Here is a 13,947-nt window from a genome sequence, read left to right on the forward strand (position 1 = left end):
GCAAAGCCTTCAGTTGCGTGGGAGATGCATGCATCCTGTTCGCCGGGGTTCTGGTTCGGCCGCTGCGCATCCACAGTTGACCATCCCCGTCGACTCCACTGTGGTTCTCCGGGCCCCAGACCACTCGGCGAGAGAAAAGCATTGGGCGAGCTGAGTTGAGGTATTGGGGGCGTTTAAATACAATTCCTGTGGAATAGACACCGAGATAGCGTCCATTAGACAACGTCTTCAAATACCCTTTTTTTTTTTTTTTTGTTTTTCTTTTGTTTTTCTTTTTTGTCCTGCATACCACACGCACCTTTCCCGTTTCCCGTCCGTTATCTAGCTCGTGTCTCGTGACCCAAGAGAGGAACAACATGTCCACCACAACCACTGTGACGGTGCAGCAAGAGCAGCCCCTGGCGCTGGCGCTAGACTCTCGTATTGGTCAGCTCGACAGACATGGCTTCCTCTTCGGCACGAAGCTCGCAGCCTCCATGTCCCCCTTGCTGCATGGTGTGGTGTATCAAGGCCTGGGCTTGAACTGGGAGCAGATCCGATTCGACTCGACAGACATGGATCTCTTCCTCAGCTTAATACGGCACCCCAGGTTTTACGGTATGTCAGCCCCGTCAGAGCCGTTGGAGACAGGCCAACTGAACGAAATACCCCACTGGGTCCAGGCGCCTCGGTCACCATGCCGCACAAGGTAGCCATCATCCCCCACCTGGACGAGCTCACGGACGAGTGCCGCGAGGTCGGCGCCTGCAACACGCTCTTCCTGCGCCACCTGCCGGACGGCCGCCGCCTCTTCTGCGGCGCCAACACCGACGTTATCGGCGTGCGCGAGTCGTTCGTCCAGAACATCCCGCGCGCCAACGCGTCCGTCTACGAGGACCGCCCGGCCATGGTGGTGGGCGGGGGCGGCGCCGCCCGCTCCGCCGTGTACGCCCTGCACAGGTGGCTCAAGGCCACCCGCATCTACCTCGTCAACCGCGACAAGGCCGAGGTGGATGCCGTCATCGCCGAGTGCACCGAGCGGGACTACGGCAACCGTCTGCTCCACGTCGAGACGGTCGAGCAGGCCGAGGCGCTCGAGGGGCCCGGTGCCATCGTGGCCTGCGTTCCCGACTTGGCCCCCGTGACTGACGCCGAGAAGCTTGCGAGGCGCATCGTCGAGGTTATGCTGCGCAAGGAGAGGAAAGGGGCCATGTTGGAGATGTGCTACAACCCCTCCCCTTACACCGCTCTGGGTGCCCTTGCCGAGTCAGAAGGGTGGCAGGTCATTCTAGGGACCGAGGCTCTGATTTGGCAGGGGATTGAACAAGTGAGTTCCTAACCCCCATCGCTCACTTGCTGGTGGGGAATTAACAGCAGGTAGGACAAGTACTGGACTGGCCGTGATACGAGCGAGCTTCCCGTGGCCGAGGCCAAAGAGGTCATCGCCAGTAGATTAGCCCAGCTCTCCAAGAATTAAAACTTAAATCGCCCATTGATGACCAAAAACCGTGAACGATGCTTAGTTACTCGAGTGGCCTCTTCGGTGGGCCTCAGCGCTCTACCTTGCCGACTGCACAGGCTTGCTTGACGCGTAAGAACGTGGAGAGTGCTGTTTTGACTTTGAAATACAATTACTTCAAGTGGCCGCTCCCGCTGGTAATTACCGGTTGCACCCACCTCATCCATGCTTTAGAGGGTCATGAAAGGCAGACATGCTATTTAGTTTTCGGTACAAGTGAGGGTGTCACAGACACGAGCCGCTCTCGACTGAGAGATGTCAAACAACACCTAGCAAACCTACGCGGGTCGCGGTACCCCTCAGTCCCCCTGGACCTAACGGTTCTTGAGATGGCGCTCCGCGCTTCGCCCGGTGAAATAACCACCGCCATGATCCCGCATCAGTCGTTCCGGACAGCTTCTTGGAGAATAAATGCTTGCAAAAGCCCCCCCCCCCCCCTCTTTCCACGAGCCCACCTACTATTTTTTAAAATACCAGCGAGAACAACGCAGAGAGATGAAAGCCGTGGTTGAAGATGCACATGGATTTCTTTTAAGTCCTTCTGAAAATCCGGCCAAAGCCACTACGGTATTATTGAATTTACTATCATGGATTTAGTTGAAAGTCGGGTTCTCCCCCAATTTCTGCTTTCCTGCCACGGTATTGGCACAGAATCCCTCGCCCACAATGTTTCGGCACCTGAATCAACCTGGTAACTTTTATACGGATGTCTAGCATCGCCATTTCCCGCCCTGAGCGCCCAGTGGGCGCGCCACCGCGGGGCTTAGACGCTTTCCGTCTTCTCCAGGTGGTCCTGCTTTTCCTTCTCTCCCGCGGAAGACGAGTCCGCTGCGAGTACTCCTGTGCCTTGACTTCTGAGCTCTCTCATGAGGATCTCGTTGGCCCTGTGAACCGGCTTGATCTCGAACAGGCGGTCCATGTACTCGAGCGGGATCGATTTCGTCTCGGGGACGCAAAAGAATACAAAGACGATCGAAATCAACATGAGGGACGCAAAGAAGAAGTACACGCCGTACTCCATCTTGAGGAACATCTGCGGCGTGAAGCGCGAGATGATGAAGTTCCAGAACCAGTTGTTGGCTGACGCAGATGCTTGGCCTAGGGAGCGTGTGTTCTGGTCGAACATCTCCGAGTTGACGACCCAAGGCGTTCCGTTCCAGGAAGGCGTGTAGAAGGCGGTCCAGAGATAAAAGAAGAACATGGCGGCGATACCCCCGCCGCTCATCGTCCCATCCATCCTGGATGAAGGATCCGCGATCTTGACGTAGGCTCCAATGAACCACATGCACAGTGAACCGCCCGCGGCCCCGATGAAGAGCATACGTCGCCGGCCAGCGTAATCTACGAGCCAAAGAAGCCAAATCGCCGTGATGACGGTCTTGACAACACCAAAAATGCCAGTCGTCAGGAACCCCGTGTTCGTTCCTGTGATGCCGAGGCTGCGAAAGATTCGAGGTGAGTAGTAATTGATCGCATTAACCCCGGAGCCGTTCTGGAACGCAAATAGAAGACCGCCGACCAGGAAGCGCCACTGGATCCTGCGCTGCTTGAGGGCCAAGAACGGCTTCCAGAAGCCCTTGCCCACCTCTCTTTCGAATCTCTCAATGTCTTGGTCAATGTATTGAACCTCTTCCATGATGTACCGGTCGGTGGGTTCGAGGTTCCGGATCCAGCATAGAATCTGCATAGCCTCCTCCCTCCTGCCGTTGGCGAAGAGCCACCTTGGAGACTCCTTGATCCAGAAAAGGCCGATGAGCAGGAGGCCTCCTGGGATCAGCTGGACGGCAAAAGGGATGAGCCACTGTGAACGGTTCGGGGCGAGAGTGGTGTTGACGCCGTAGTTAATCCAGAACCCGACCAAGCCGCCGACCTGCCACCCAAGCTCGTAGATGCCGACGAGCCGCCCGCGGACGGCGGGAGGTGCTAGCTCCGAGATGTAGATGGGTACCATGTTCGATGCTCCACCAATACCGATACCGGCTAGGACTCGGCCGGCTATGATCGGGGCTAGCCCTTTCTCGGCGCTGGCCGCCAGCATGATACCGGCACCCAGCATGAAGACAGCGGCGAAGGCGAACAATGACTTGCGTCGGCCGAGGAAGTGGCTGGTGGCGTAGGCAAAGAGGCTGCCGAAGAAAGCACCTGCCTGGTAAACTGAGACAATGTTGGCCTGGAGAAGAGCGAGATCGTCGGGATTGTATGAGGCGAAGTCGAATTCCTCGGTGAAGGAAGGCAGAGCTATGGTGGTCCCGATGAAGGCAGAGTCGTAGCCGATCATGCATGACGCAAAAGATGCAACGGCCGCGAAGGCGTAGACACGCCAGTTGTAGACGGCCTTTGGCGTTGGCCGGTCTTCCTTGAGCGCGAGGAGCGTCATCTCGACGTCGAGTGCTGAGGGCGTCCAATCGAAGGGGATAACAAGCAACCCGTGAGGACACGCCCGGACCCGCGTGATAAGATGATCGTCCGAAGACTCTACACCAATCTCTGGGTGCTGGGATTCGCAGGTTTTATAGGGTGAGGCACGTCTCGAGGCTGGGCCGTCTTACCCCGTATGAGGTAGTCCAAACGTTCAGAACTCCCTGGCCTTCACTCTCCACAGGGAAGCCCACACGAATCCTGGGGAGCCAAGACGTGCCTCCGCATGAAGAATGTTGAACCGTGCAGCAGGGGTGCACATTACAACGTAGCGTGTGAGCGATGAAGAAAGTATTTGGGGAGAACTTCTATGCGCAAATGAGATTGGTTTAGAAGTCCAGCTTGCCGATCAATCCTCCCCCGTGGGCTCTCTTGGTTGCTACAAACCCGGTCCCGGGAAGACCCCACCACCATGGCAATGGTTTCGGCAGTGGGGATGAACACTCTCCCGGCCTTGGGTAGCTGGACTTGTGCACCCTCCGATGACGGATGTGGCGCGAACACTCCCCTTGATTGCCAACTAAAGTCGTGCCCATGTCGCGGACTACACCGTTATGGCTGTTACGCCGCGAGTACCGCAAAGTATGATAAATGTGCTGGGCTCCTCCGGCACTAGTTGGTCGGCATCAGCTGACCGGAAAGTGTGTGACACTCGATGTCGTGTCTAATCTAGAGATTTCCGGCTTTCCAACGGCTAGCCGACCGGGTAAGGCTATACAAAACGTCAAGGCTCTTGCGCAGCGATGTTGTTGAGCCGGGGCTGCAGCTGTGCAAAGTTGGAACGCCTATGGTCATCAGGATACGCCTTGAAGACTTCTCGTCTCATCAACCGGCGCGGTGCCCGCCTCCCGGTGAACAACTCAAACTGAGCAAAACCCTGCTCAGGAAGCAAATCCAGGCCATCCATCGTGACCCAGCCCCTATGTGCCTCTTGCCGGACTTGTTCCAGCAGCGGGGTGTTGAGTGTCTTGTAATCGAGCTCCACGACAACGCCGCCGGTGGGGCTGCCCAACCATTGAGGGGGAACCGTAAAATCTGGCGCCGGGCTGTCTCCAATGCTGTGTGTCGGGATGCATGAAACGATCATGGTAGGGTATTTGTAGCCTTCAGGCCAGGGTTCATCTCGGGAGCGAATGATGTGAAACCGTGCGGCCTCATGGCGACTAGAATTAGTACTCAACAAAGGTAGACCATTACGCGATAGCAGCGTCTCAAAATGGGAAACAAGTTTCTCAGCGTTGGCGACTGTCCGATTGAAGACCAGGATATGCTTGACCCCGAGCTGCAACATTGCGTAGACCGCAGCTCTGGCCATACCGCCGGCTCCGATGACGAGCCCGGAGGTGGTGGACCTCACGGCGTTCGCCGGAGAAAGGCCGCGGCGGATACAAGCCCGAATGCCGATCCAGTCGGTATTTTCCCCGTAGAGCGCCTTCACTGGACCAGCTCGGTTTCTACCGTGGAACAGCAACGCATCGTCACGAATGCTGCCATCAGCATCGAGATGCCGCACGGGGATTAACGTATTGACAGCGCCAATGGCTCTCGCATGCCTGCTTAGGGAGTGCGTTAGGCTGATAATTTCAACCTTGAATGGCAAACCAACAGAGGCGCCGGCGAAATGGGGGTCGTTGACGAGCTCCTGAAGGCTTGCGATGGTGCTCGTCGAGTGAGGTTCGTAGTGATGAGGGATTCCGCAGGCTCTGAGCGCAGCATTGTGCATTGCTGGTGACAAACTATAGCCTACTTTGGCACCAAAGACGTAGAGTCTCATGGGGTCGTAGTAGAAGGAAGAGTAAAGCGACCGTGTTGCTTCCAGAGCCGTAAGAGAAGGATATACCACGGGGGCAGCATCGTCCGTTGTTCCACAATGTCCCCTCGGCAAGCCTTCTGGCGAAACCGACGTGAGGACTTGGTTGAAACATGCGGACATCCGACCCAACGGCCCCGTATTGTAAGCAATAAGGGGGATTCTCCGCCCCGAAGTTGATTCGGCTGCGTAGCGGACGAGACGCACGTCGAAGTTGTCGGCAGCACTGACAGGTCGCCTCGTGAACCTTGCGAGGTCGCAACCGGTGTCCTGCGCCTTTTGATAGTATGCGCGCCAGAACTGTGATGCCCAAGGTGGCGGATCGGGTTGCAGCAACTGCAGGTTACCGACAACCTTACAGGTTCCCTTAATGGCCAGGATGTTGGCGAGCAGCTGGCTATCAAGCCTCATATCGACGGTAATGTACTCAGGCGCGAGACGCAACCCGTGGCAAACATACGATACGTATAGGGATCGCCAAAAATTATCGGACAGGGCTGCTTCGGGAAACACCACATGGAGGAAGATAGGAACGACAGTGTCTCGCCTGACCTGGGCCAGGACGCGGCTGATCTCACTAGCTCGGTTGGGGGGCACTTGCGGCGACGACCGTAAACGGCTAGCATAATCGGTAATGAGATCATCGATGATAATCTCTATTGCGTCGGCACCGGTCTCGAGTTCCTGAATATCCATGCTGCCTTCGACGAGGGATGAAAGTGGCAGGGAGATGGCGTAAGTAAATTGTCTGTCCTCAGCAGGAACGGACGCCAGCGGGAAAGCAGACTCAACAAAAGGGATAGCGCCTTTCGGAAGAATCAGCGAGAGGAACTTGAGGAAATGCCGCTCGGCCCGTTTGAGCGTGAGGTAGGGTGCCATGGGCCTATCGACTTCGGTTGTGGATGAGGAAAGAAGGCTGGTTGTGGATCCCCCGGGTTTGCCGTACTCCTCGGACACGTTGAAGAATTCAAAGCTAGTACACCTTCTGAAGACAGTACTGCTTGCGTCTAAAAGTTCGCGAACGATGTGGCTCTCGTAGACTTTTAGGTGGCTCTGGATGGCTTCCGGATCGCGGAGAACGTAGATGACGGGCGTGGTCCTTCTTAGTCCCTCGAGGGTGGATTGTATGCCCCGCTCCATCCACGAGCAGACAATAATCGCGTTTCTCTTGTGCCTCTCCAGGACTTCCCGTAGGATGCCAGCCTGGCGGGTTTGGCAAGCGGCGGCGCCATTCATCCTCTTGTAGGCCGGGCTCGACAAACCCGTGGCTTCGTGGAAAACCTTTTCGAGATCAACAATCTTGCGCTCCATGGCGGCGGAGGCAATAATGGCCAAGGTTGACTTGCCGGCACCTCGGATGCCAGTGATGATAATCGACACATCTGGATCAAAGGGAGCGGCTGCTGGGGAGGCTGCCGTGTGGGGTGGGGACTGTGATGCCGACCGGGTTTCTGGCAAGGCGTCAATGAGCTGAGGTAAAACTATTTAAAACGGCTAACTATCGGGGTGCCATACCTTTCGCTGCTGAGCTGGCCGAGTTGGCCGGCAGTATGTGAAACGAATGCTGTAGATAGGATGGGCCTCTGCCATCTGCTGCGAAGATTCCGGGCGCCCGTGTTTCTGGTGGCTGGCCATCGTCGTATGGCATGGCCATCGCGGTATACGAGCGCTTCACTCCGGCAACGACTGGCAGCACCATGGCGAGGATTTGCAGTTGAGGTGCATGAGACGTCGACCGGCCGATCACCCGGGACGAGGAAGCTGCCGAATTGGGAGCGAGATATGGTAGCGTTCACGCAGCGACCAGGGACCACACGAGCATCGAAAACATGCAAAAGAAATTGTTATTCGCCCAGTCCACGAGGCCCCGATCTGGCCTGAAGCTTACAGAATACTGCAGCAGGGGATGTGAGATGCAACGCGGTGGGAGAGATGCGGTTGCCGAATGAGGTGGTGGCCCGGGTGGGTGGGTGAGCGGGGATAAACATTTACCCCACCGGCCCCCCCAACCCACATCCCATTGCACCCGCAGCCCTCGCTTAATGACTTTTCCCCCGCTTCAGTTCTGTCAAGACCAACCGTACACGGTCCGGTTTCGACGGGCGCCTACCGTGGCCGAAGACATTCCATCCTTATAGGACGCGAACCAGGACGCTACGCCCGTGGGGTAAGTACCGAGCCGTCGGCCGGGTTCACCCAAAGCGCTGGGTCTTTTGTGTTGCGAAGCTTCCCAGCAGCTTTGACCCGCATGGTCCGCTTAGCTACCTCCGCTGACCCCAGGTTGCATCCGCTCATATCGAGAAACTCCGAGGAAGAGGAAGTCGGTAATCCTCTTCCCCTGAGCGACACCCGGGGCCGTCAGCACGACACTGCGGCAAGAGACGGCCATGGTATATTGGCGAGCCAGGTGGCTGGGGTGAACGTTTATCTGTGTCGGGGATCCGGCGCTGCTTCACCTTCGCCATGCCGTCAAAGCGGAGGGTGACCGAGACGGAAAATCCCATCGACAACGCGCCTGGCCAATCCGTAGCCCCAGCTTCTCCGGCACAGCCCGCTCCCACTAAGCGTCAGAGGGTATCAAGGGCTTGCGACCAATGTCGCGCCGCGCGGGAGAAATGCGATGGCGTCCAGCCCCAGTGCTTCCCATGTGTGTCGCAGAGGCGACCTTGCACCTATGAGGTCAGCCCTAAGAAGAGGGGGGTCCAAACAGGCTACATCCGCACTCTTGAGCTGGCCCTTGGGTGGATATTTGAGAAGGTGTCTGGGAGCGAGGACGCTCTCAACGCCGTCTTCGCCCAGCAAGGCGGCCAGGCTCAGATCATCCTGGCAGGAAAGGACGCCGGTGGCGCGGACCGTCTGCAGAAGAGGTGGAGGCAAAGCCGGGTACACAAGGGTATAGACCGCATACTGTCCGGCGGCGCGGCGCCGTCTCCGTGTCAGGACTCGAGCACCTCTTCTGTGGATGTGAGCGATATCGAACCCGATCCAGCCCGAGGCTGTGCCAGCTCGGAGGCGGCTGATGCTGGCGTGGACATCCTTGCACAGGATCCAGATCCTCAGCGAGCCCGCCCTGGATATCATCGCCCACATACGCCACCGAACGACGGCCCACCGAGTCTCGAACGGCGGCCAGAAAGGTCACAGATTAGCGTCCAGCAGTCTTCTCCGTTCTCACCGGACCGCTTAAGGCTGCCCCCGAACCATTGGCGCCTGCTTGACATATATTTCTCCTATACTCACTCCTGGCTCCCGATTCTTGAGAAGCACGCCCTGTTCCAAATTTCGTATCAATACCCGGAAGAAGGGCTCACCATCACTCCGGAAGTGGCCTCGTCTGGGGCTCACGCTGAGCTCTGGAGTGCGTTGGCATTGGCCTCCTTGCAAGACGCTGCGAGCTCAAAGGCTGCATCGTCTGATGACAGGGACTCTGTTGGTCCCTCGCCTATCGAGGTCTATAACGTTGCCCGTGGCCTACTCCCGTCAGAGAATGGGCCATTCCAAGTACACCATGCCCGAGCTCTCCTTCTTCTTAGTTTAGTAAACTTGGCAGGGGAGAAGCTGTCGGGCGCATGGCTTCTGACCGGCTCAGCCATACGCATTCTCCTCGACATCCCCCTGCCAGCCGGCCAACCCAAAGACCGGCGAAGCATGGAGTTGGCACTGATGGCTTGTTTCATGATCGAGACTATCCTTTCCGTGCGATGTAACCGGCCGCCCCATCTAAGGGAAGAGGATCTCGCCGACTTGCCGAGGATACCTGAAGATGGCCTTGACCAGTGGGAGCCATGGAAACCCTGCGATGGTTTTGGGCCCAGCCATGCTGGACCTCGCTCGTCCCGGAGCCCTGCATTCTGCATGAGCACCTTCAACCACCTCTATGCAATCATGAAGGTCGTAGCTAGGGAGAAGTGGGCTAAGAGGTGCGAGCCGTCTCACCTAGGGCGGGTGGCAACTTTCGTCCCGCAGTTGCAGCAGGCGGTGGATCCCAATTCACCATTCGGTAGCTTCATTGCTTCCCCGGACTGCGGTACTATCCTCGTCCCAACCGCCTACGTCGCTCGAGCCGCCTACCTATGGGCCAGCGCCATCGTTGACCCTCGCTCGGAGGCATTCCTCCCTCGGCTGCAAGACACTGTCAACCAGTACAAGAAGTTATTTGGTGGATGCAGCATGCCTCCGTTCATCTCCGCATGTTTAGCATCTCTTGTCCGCGAGACGCATCAGCCAGGTTGCAGAGGACAGCAGGGCGAAGGCGCGACAGGGTTGATATCGGATTATTCGTCCGGGTGGAACAAGGAGCGGCGACATCCGATGATCTCCGGGTCCTATCAGACGGAAAAATCGACGGCGACGGCGAGGTCGGTTCATCTTTTCGTTCCCAACAACCCTGCCATGACTTATCCTACTCACCTCATCTCTTCGCCCTACAACAACTCGACCATAACACAACACGAGACGAACGGAGGATACGGGTCTTTTTCACCCCCCGGGATGGCTGGGCCGTATTCAGCATCGTTGCCACAGGGCAGCAATAATATACAAATGCATCATGGACCGGGCGGCATGGCAAAACTGGCAAGAGGGCCCACGGCCCTGACTTCTCCAATACACCATGACCATCCGCCTCCTGGTCGTCTTCTTCCTCAGGCGGGCTTTGGCCGCAGTCCAGACTACGATGCCCTCCTAGACGACCTTGCGTCGATTGAGTGCACCGACCCGGTCGATGTCGACCCACAGTTTATGACTAACCTTGGATTTGCTCCAGGGTGTGACATTGCTGAGATCTTGACGCGCGATTTTGGCGGCGCGTGAGGGTTGGTATACGATTGAATGTACTTAGTTTAATTATGGCATCATTATAGTTTACGTTTTTAGTTCTGAGCATGCCGAGCTCGAACTTTACGAGCGCTCCTTCGTTAATGTATATGTAATGGAGTTGATTTAATGTTGAATGCGGATACCGGAGGGGGGGAGGGTTGCGAATTGGACACGGGGGAGAATTGTGAAGGGCTTGGTTGGTATGGTCACGTAGCGGTCGCCGTACTTAAACAGGTGAAAAGGCAAGATGGCCGAGCGGTCTAAGGCGCCACGTTAAGGTGAACCCTTAATACAATCTTAACTCAAGATTCCGTGGTCCGAAAGGGCGTGGGTTCGAATCCCACTCTTGTCATGACTTTTTTCGCCTGCAATCGATATACCCTACAAAATTATTTTTGAGCCCTTCTCAGGGGGAAAGGTGTTTTCCTCGGTGATCCTGTCCTTCAAATCTCAGTTCTCCGTCTTTAGGAACCAGCCATGCCTATATCCCTACCGCTTCCCCTAAAGTCAATTTACTCTCCGGGTTGTTGTTGTCCTGCTCAAGCTTTGAGCGATGATGCTTGGTAGGGTGAGGAAGGCTCGAGGGTCAGGTACGAGTGACAATTGTGTAAGCACTTTTGCTGGGGGTCAATCGAATCACTTGTCTTTTCAGGGCGTGGCAATATAAGCTAGGTACGGCGATATGTAGTTCAAACTTTGGCATCCTTCCCAGCTCCGGCAAAGGACTAACATAACATCCAGGGCCTATGCGCTTCTACGGAATACCAAGACCTTGATTGGCAAATTGACTATGAATAACATTGCCTTCCTGGCTCAACCACCCCCCTTACACCGCCATCTTCAAAGCGCACTTCACAGCCTGCTCCCCTGCAATCCGACCAAAGACAACACACTCCAGCAACGACGACCCTCCCAGCCGATTATCTCCATGTATCCCCCCGGTAATCTCACCGGCGCCCCAGAGCCCCTCGATCGGCTTCTCCTCCTCTCCAAGCTCCGAGGCTAAAATTTGGGCTTTCTCATTGAACACGGCACCCCCCATCGTGAAATGAACAATGGGCGTGACGCGGCCAACGCACACCTCCGTCTCCCCCTGGTCAATGTCCTCCACGCCGAGCCTCCAATGCCCGAACGCCGTCCTCCCAAACTCATCCCGCTCCTCCCCCTTGACAACCCGCGCATACCGCCTCAGGGTATCCCTCGTCACCTCGTCCAGCTCCCCCACCTTGACCTTCCGCAACAGCCCCTTCCACAGGTAAAACCCCACGTGCGCCGCCGCGGCCTCGCTCGCGCCGGGGTCCAGCAGCAGCTGCACGTCCGACTGCCTCAAGCCCGGCCGCTGCCCCTGGCCCTGGCCATCACCATCACCGCCGTCACCATCGCCATCATCGGCCGCCGACAGCGGCGCGGCCATGATGAGGGAGCTCACGCGCTCCCTGGTGTCGAGCTCGTCGACGAACCTGCGGCCGGCGCGGAGCAGGACGGCGCCCTCGCCGCGCAGCATCTCGGCGGCGAGGAACTTGACGGGGGCGCGGGGGGCGGCCGGGTCGACGAAGCCGGTCGGGTGGATCTGCACGCTGTCCATGTCGACCAGCCGCGCGCCGGCCGCCGTCAGCAGCGCGTGCGCGCCCGGCCGCGGGTCGTTGGTCGACGGGAGCCCGGCCAGGTCCGGCCGGTAGCGCGACAGCAGCCCGTGCGTGTCGCCCGCGAAGCCGCCCGTGGCGAAGACCACGGGCCCGTGGAGGGTTTGGGGGGTGTTGTTGTTGCTGTTATTACTGTTACTGTCGTCCTTTGCGGGGCGGTGGTGATATTCTACGCCGGTAACACGGGAGTCTTGGGAGGTGGTGGTGAGGAGGAGCTTGGTCACTTCAGCATCGGTCACGAGCTGGAAGCGGTCCCCGCCTTGGTCTTTGAGCTTGGAGAGGAAGGTAGTGATGATGGATGCGCCGGGGGGTGTCTTGCCGGCACCTCGGTGCGTGCGGGGGACGCTGTGGCCGCCGAGCTGGGCGACGACGCTGAGGTCAACGCCGAGGTCGACAAGGAAGTCGATGGCTGCGGCGGACTGGTTGGTCAGCGTTGAGATGAGGGCTTCCCGCTGCTTTCTGATGGGCGGGGCGACGGAGGCATGCAGTCTGGAGCCGGCGGACCGGACTGTATCGTCCCAGAAGGACTGGTCGACGCCGTATTTTGCGGTGTTCTGGAATCGTGTCGGGGCGCCGTTGATGCCGGAGGATGCTTTGATGCTGTTGCCTCCTGGTTTGGCATTTCGCTCGAGCAGACGGACAGAGGCGGCTCCCGATTGGAGAGCCGAGTAGGCTGCCGAGAGGCCCGCAAGGCCCGCGCCGACAACGATGACTGGGGGTGGATTGGGGCTTGCCATGTTCACGAGAGGGGAGTCGAAGAGAAACGGGGACGCTGTGAACCGGTGGTACAGTATTGCTGTGATGGGTATCAGGACGCTGAGGAACGCAATGGAGAGCAAACGGCGTCTTGTCATGACAGTTCGAGCCCACGAACCTGCCGCTTCTGCAGGACCAATGTCACGTCTCAAACATAAAGACGTAGTTAACGGAGGAAAATAGGTACAGTATCGAGATAAAACAAAGAAGCAGGTTCACTCAAACCGTGGGAGCCAAAGAAAGCACTGCGTATACACAGAAGAGCTCAGTCGGGCATCAGGTGATGCTTGCGTAGTTGTCGAACGAGTCAGAGCGCACAGCTCCCCCCAATTGGAGAAGCTTCTGTCCTTTCTCCGCACGGGGTTGAACGCGACATCCCCGCGAATGTGGCGAGCGAGATGAAGATGGGAGATGGGTTACTTTGCTGATGAAGCAACTGCCGGTTTGCTCAACTCTAAGCTATAAATTTGCGGTTCGATATATGAGTAGGACAGCAGTCAAGCCGGCGTCGCCCAACAATATCAGACCGGCACACTTGGGTCGCGCAGCATCGGCAAGCACCGCATCAGGTCCCAGAACCCGGTTAGCATAGCTCATAACATCCGCAGGACCCCAATTGGCTGAGTGCGGGCACCGGGAAGCTCAACGCGTCATACCACTCCTTGATCAATCCGGTCATCAGATAAGCAGAGGCCAAAGGCAAAATGTTCGAACAGAAGCAGCCGAGTGGCACGTGCGCCATGTGAGTCGGGTGTTCCCCCGCATCCAGGACGAAAGTTTATCCCCAAGACCATCAAGCTTCAACAGACACACTGTCAGCTGAATCAGACCTACCCACCATGTCTCCAGGACATTCCCAGCAGGGCCGCCATTAGGGCATGTTTGACGGCGAACGGGGATCAAGCCTGCGGCAGTTACGACACGAAAGGAATTCGAGACATCCGCTGTCCTCTGAAATAATCATCGACCCGGGGGAAGGGGCCGGCGCTGCAAAGTGGGCAGTA

General features: G+C 57.4%; 5 protein-coding genes and 1 non-coding gene across 6 annotated transcripts; 3 read left to right on the plus strand and 3 right to left on the minus strand.

Moving 5' to 3' along the window:
* Window positions 1-356: 356 nt before the first annotated feature.
* On the plus strand, window positions 357-1,456 carry QA3 (Quinate dehydrogenase; the record flags this gene model as incomplete). Its single annotated transcript, XM_071062965.1, has 3 exons — window positions 357-597; window positions 663-1,306; window positions 1,361-1,456. The coding sequence occupies 3 exons, from the start codon at window positions 357-359 to the stop codon at window positions 1,454-1,456; spliced, it is 981 nt and encodes a 326-aa protein (XP_070919066.1).
* An 805-nt stretch (window positions 1,457-2,261) lies between these two features.
* MFIFM68171_07546 (uncharacterized protein) lies at window positions 2,262-3,875 on the minus strand (the record flags this gene model as incomplete). Its single annotated transcript, XM_071062966.1, has 1 exon — window positions 2,262-3,875. One exon carries the CDS (start codon window positions 3,873-3,875, stop codon window positions 2,262-2,264), a length of 1,614 nt encoding a protein of 537 aa, XP_070919067.1.
* Window positions 3,876-4,640: 765 nt separating this feature from the next.
* On the minus strand, window positions 4,641-7,425 carry QA1S (Quinate repressor protein; the record flags this gene model as incomplete). The annotated part of the gene is made up of 2 exons (XM_071062967.1): window positions 4,641-7,177; window positions 7,242-7,425. 2 exons carry the CDS (start codon window positions 7,423-7,425, stop codon window positions 4,641-4,643), a joined length of 2,721 nt encoding a protein of 906 aa, XP_070919068.1.
* A 764-nt stretch (window positions 7,426-8,189) lies between these two features.
* On the plus strand, window positions 8,190-10,538 carry MFIFM68171_07548 (uncharacterized protein; the record flags this gene model as incomplete). The annotated part of the gene is made up of 1 exon (XM_071062968.1): window positions 8,190-10,538. One exon carries the CDS (start codon window positions 8,190-8,192, stop codon window positions 10,536-10,538), a length of 2,349 nt encoding a protein of 782 aa, XP_070919069.1.
* A 247-nt stretch (window positions 10,539-10,785) lies between these two features.
* MFIFM68171_t105 lies at window positions 10,786-10,896 on the plus strand. Its single transcript has 2 exons — window positions 10,786-10,823; window positions 10,855-10,896. It is a non-coding gene; the product is annotated as a tRNA-Leu (tRNA).
* Window positions 10,897-11,370: 474 nt separating this feature from the next.
* Window positions 11,371-12,924, minus strand: MFIFM68171_07549 (uncharacterized protein; the record flags this gene model as incomplete). The annotated part of the gene is made up of 1 exon (XM_071062969.1): window positions 11,371-12,924. The coding sequence occupies one exon, from the start codon at window positions 12,922-12,924 to the stop codon at window positions 11,371-11,373; it is 1,554 nt and encodes a 517-aa protein (XP_070919070.1).
* Window positions 12,925-13,947: the final 1,023 nt, after the last annotated feature.

The sequence above is a fragment of the Madurella fahalii genome (assembly GCF_045866475.1).
Source record: "Madurella fahalii IFM 68171 DNA, scaffold_4, whole genome shotgun sequence".
NCBI lineage: Eukaryota > Fungi > Ascomycota > Sordariomycetes > Sordariales > Madurella > Madurella fahalii.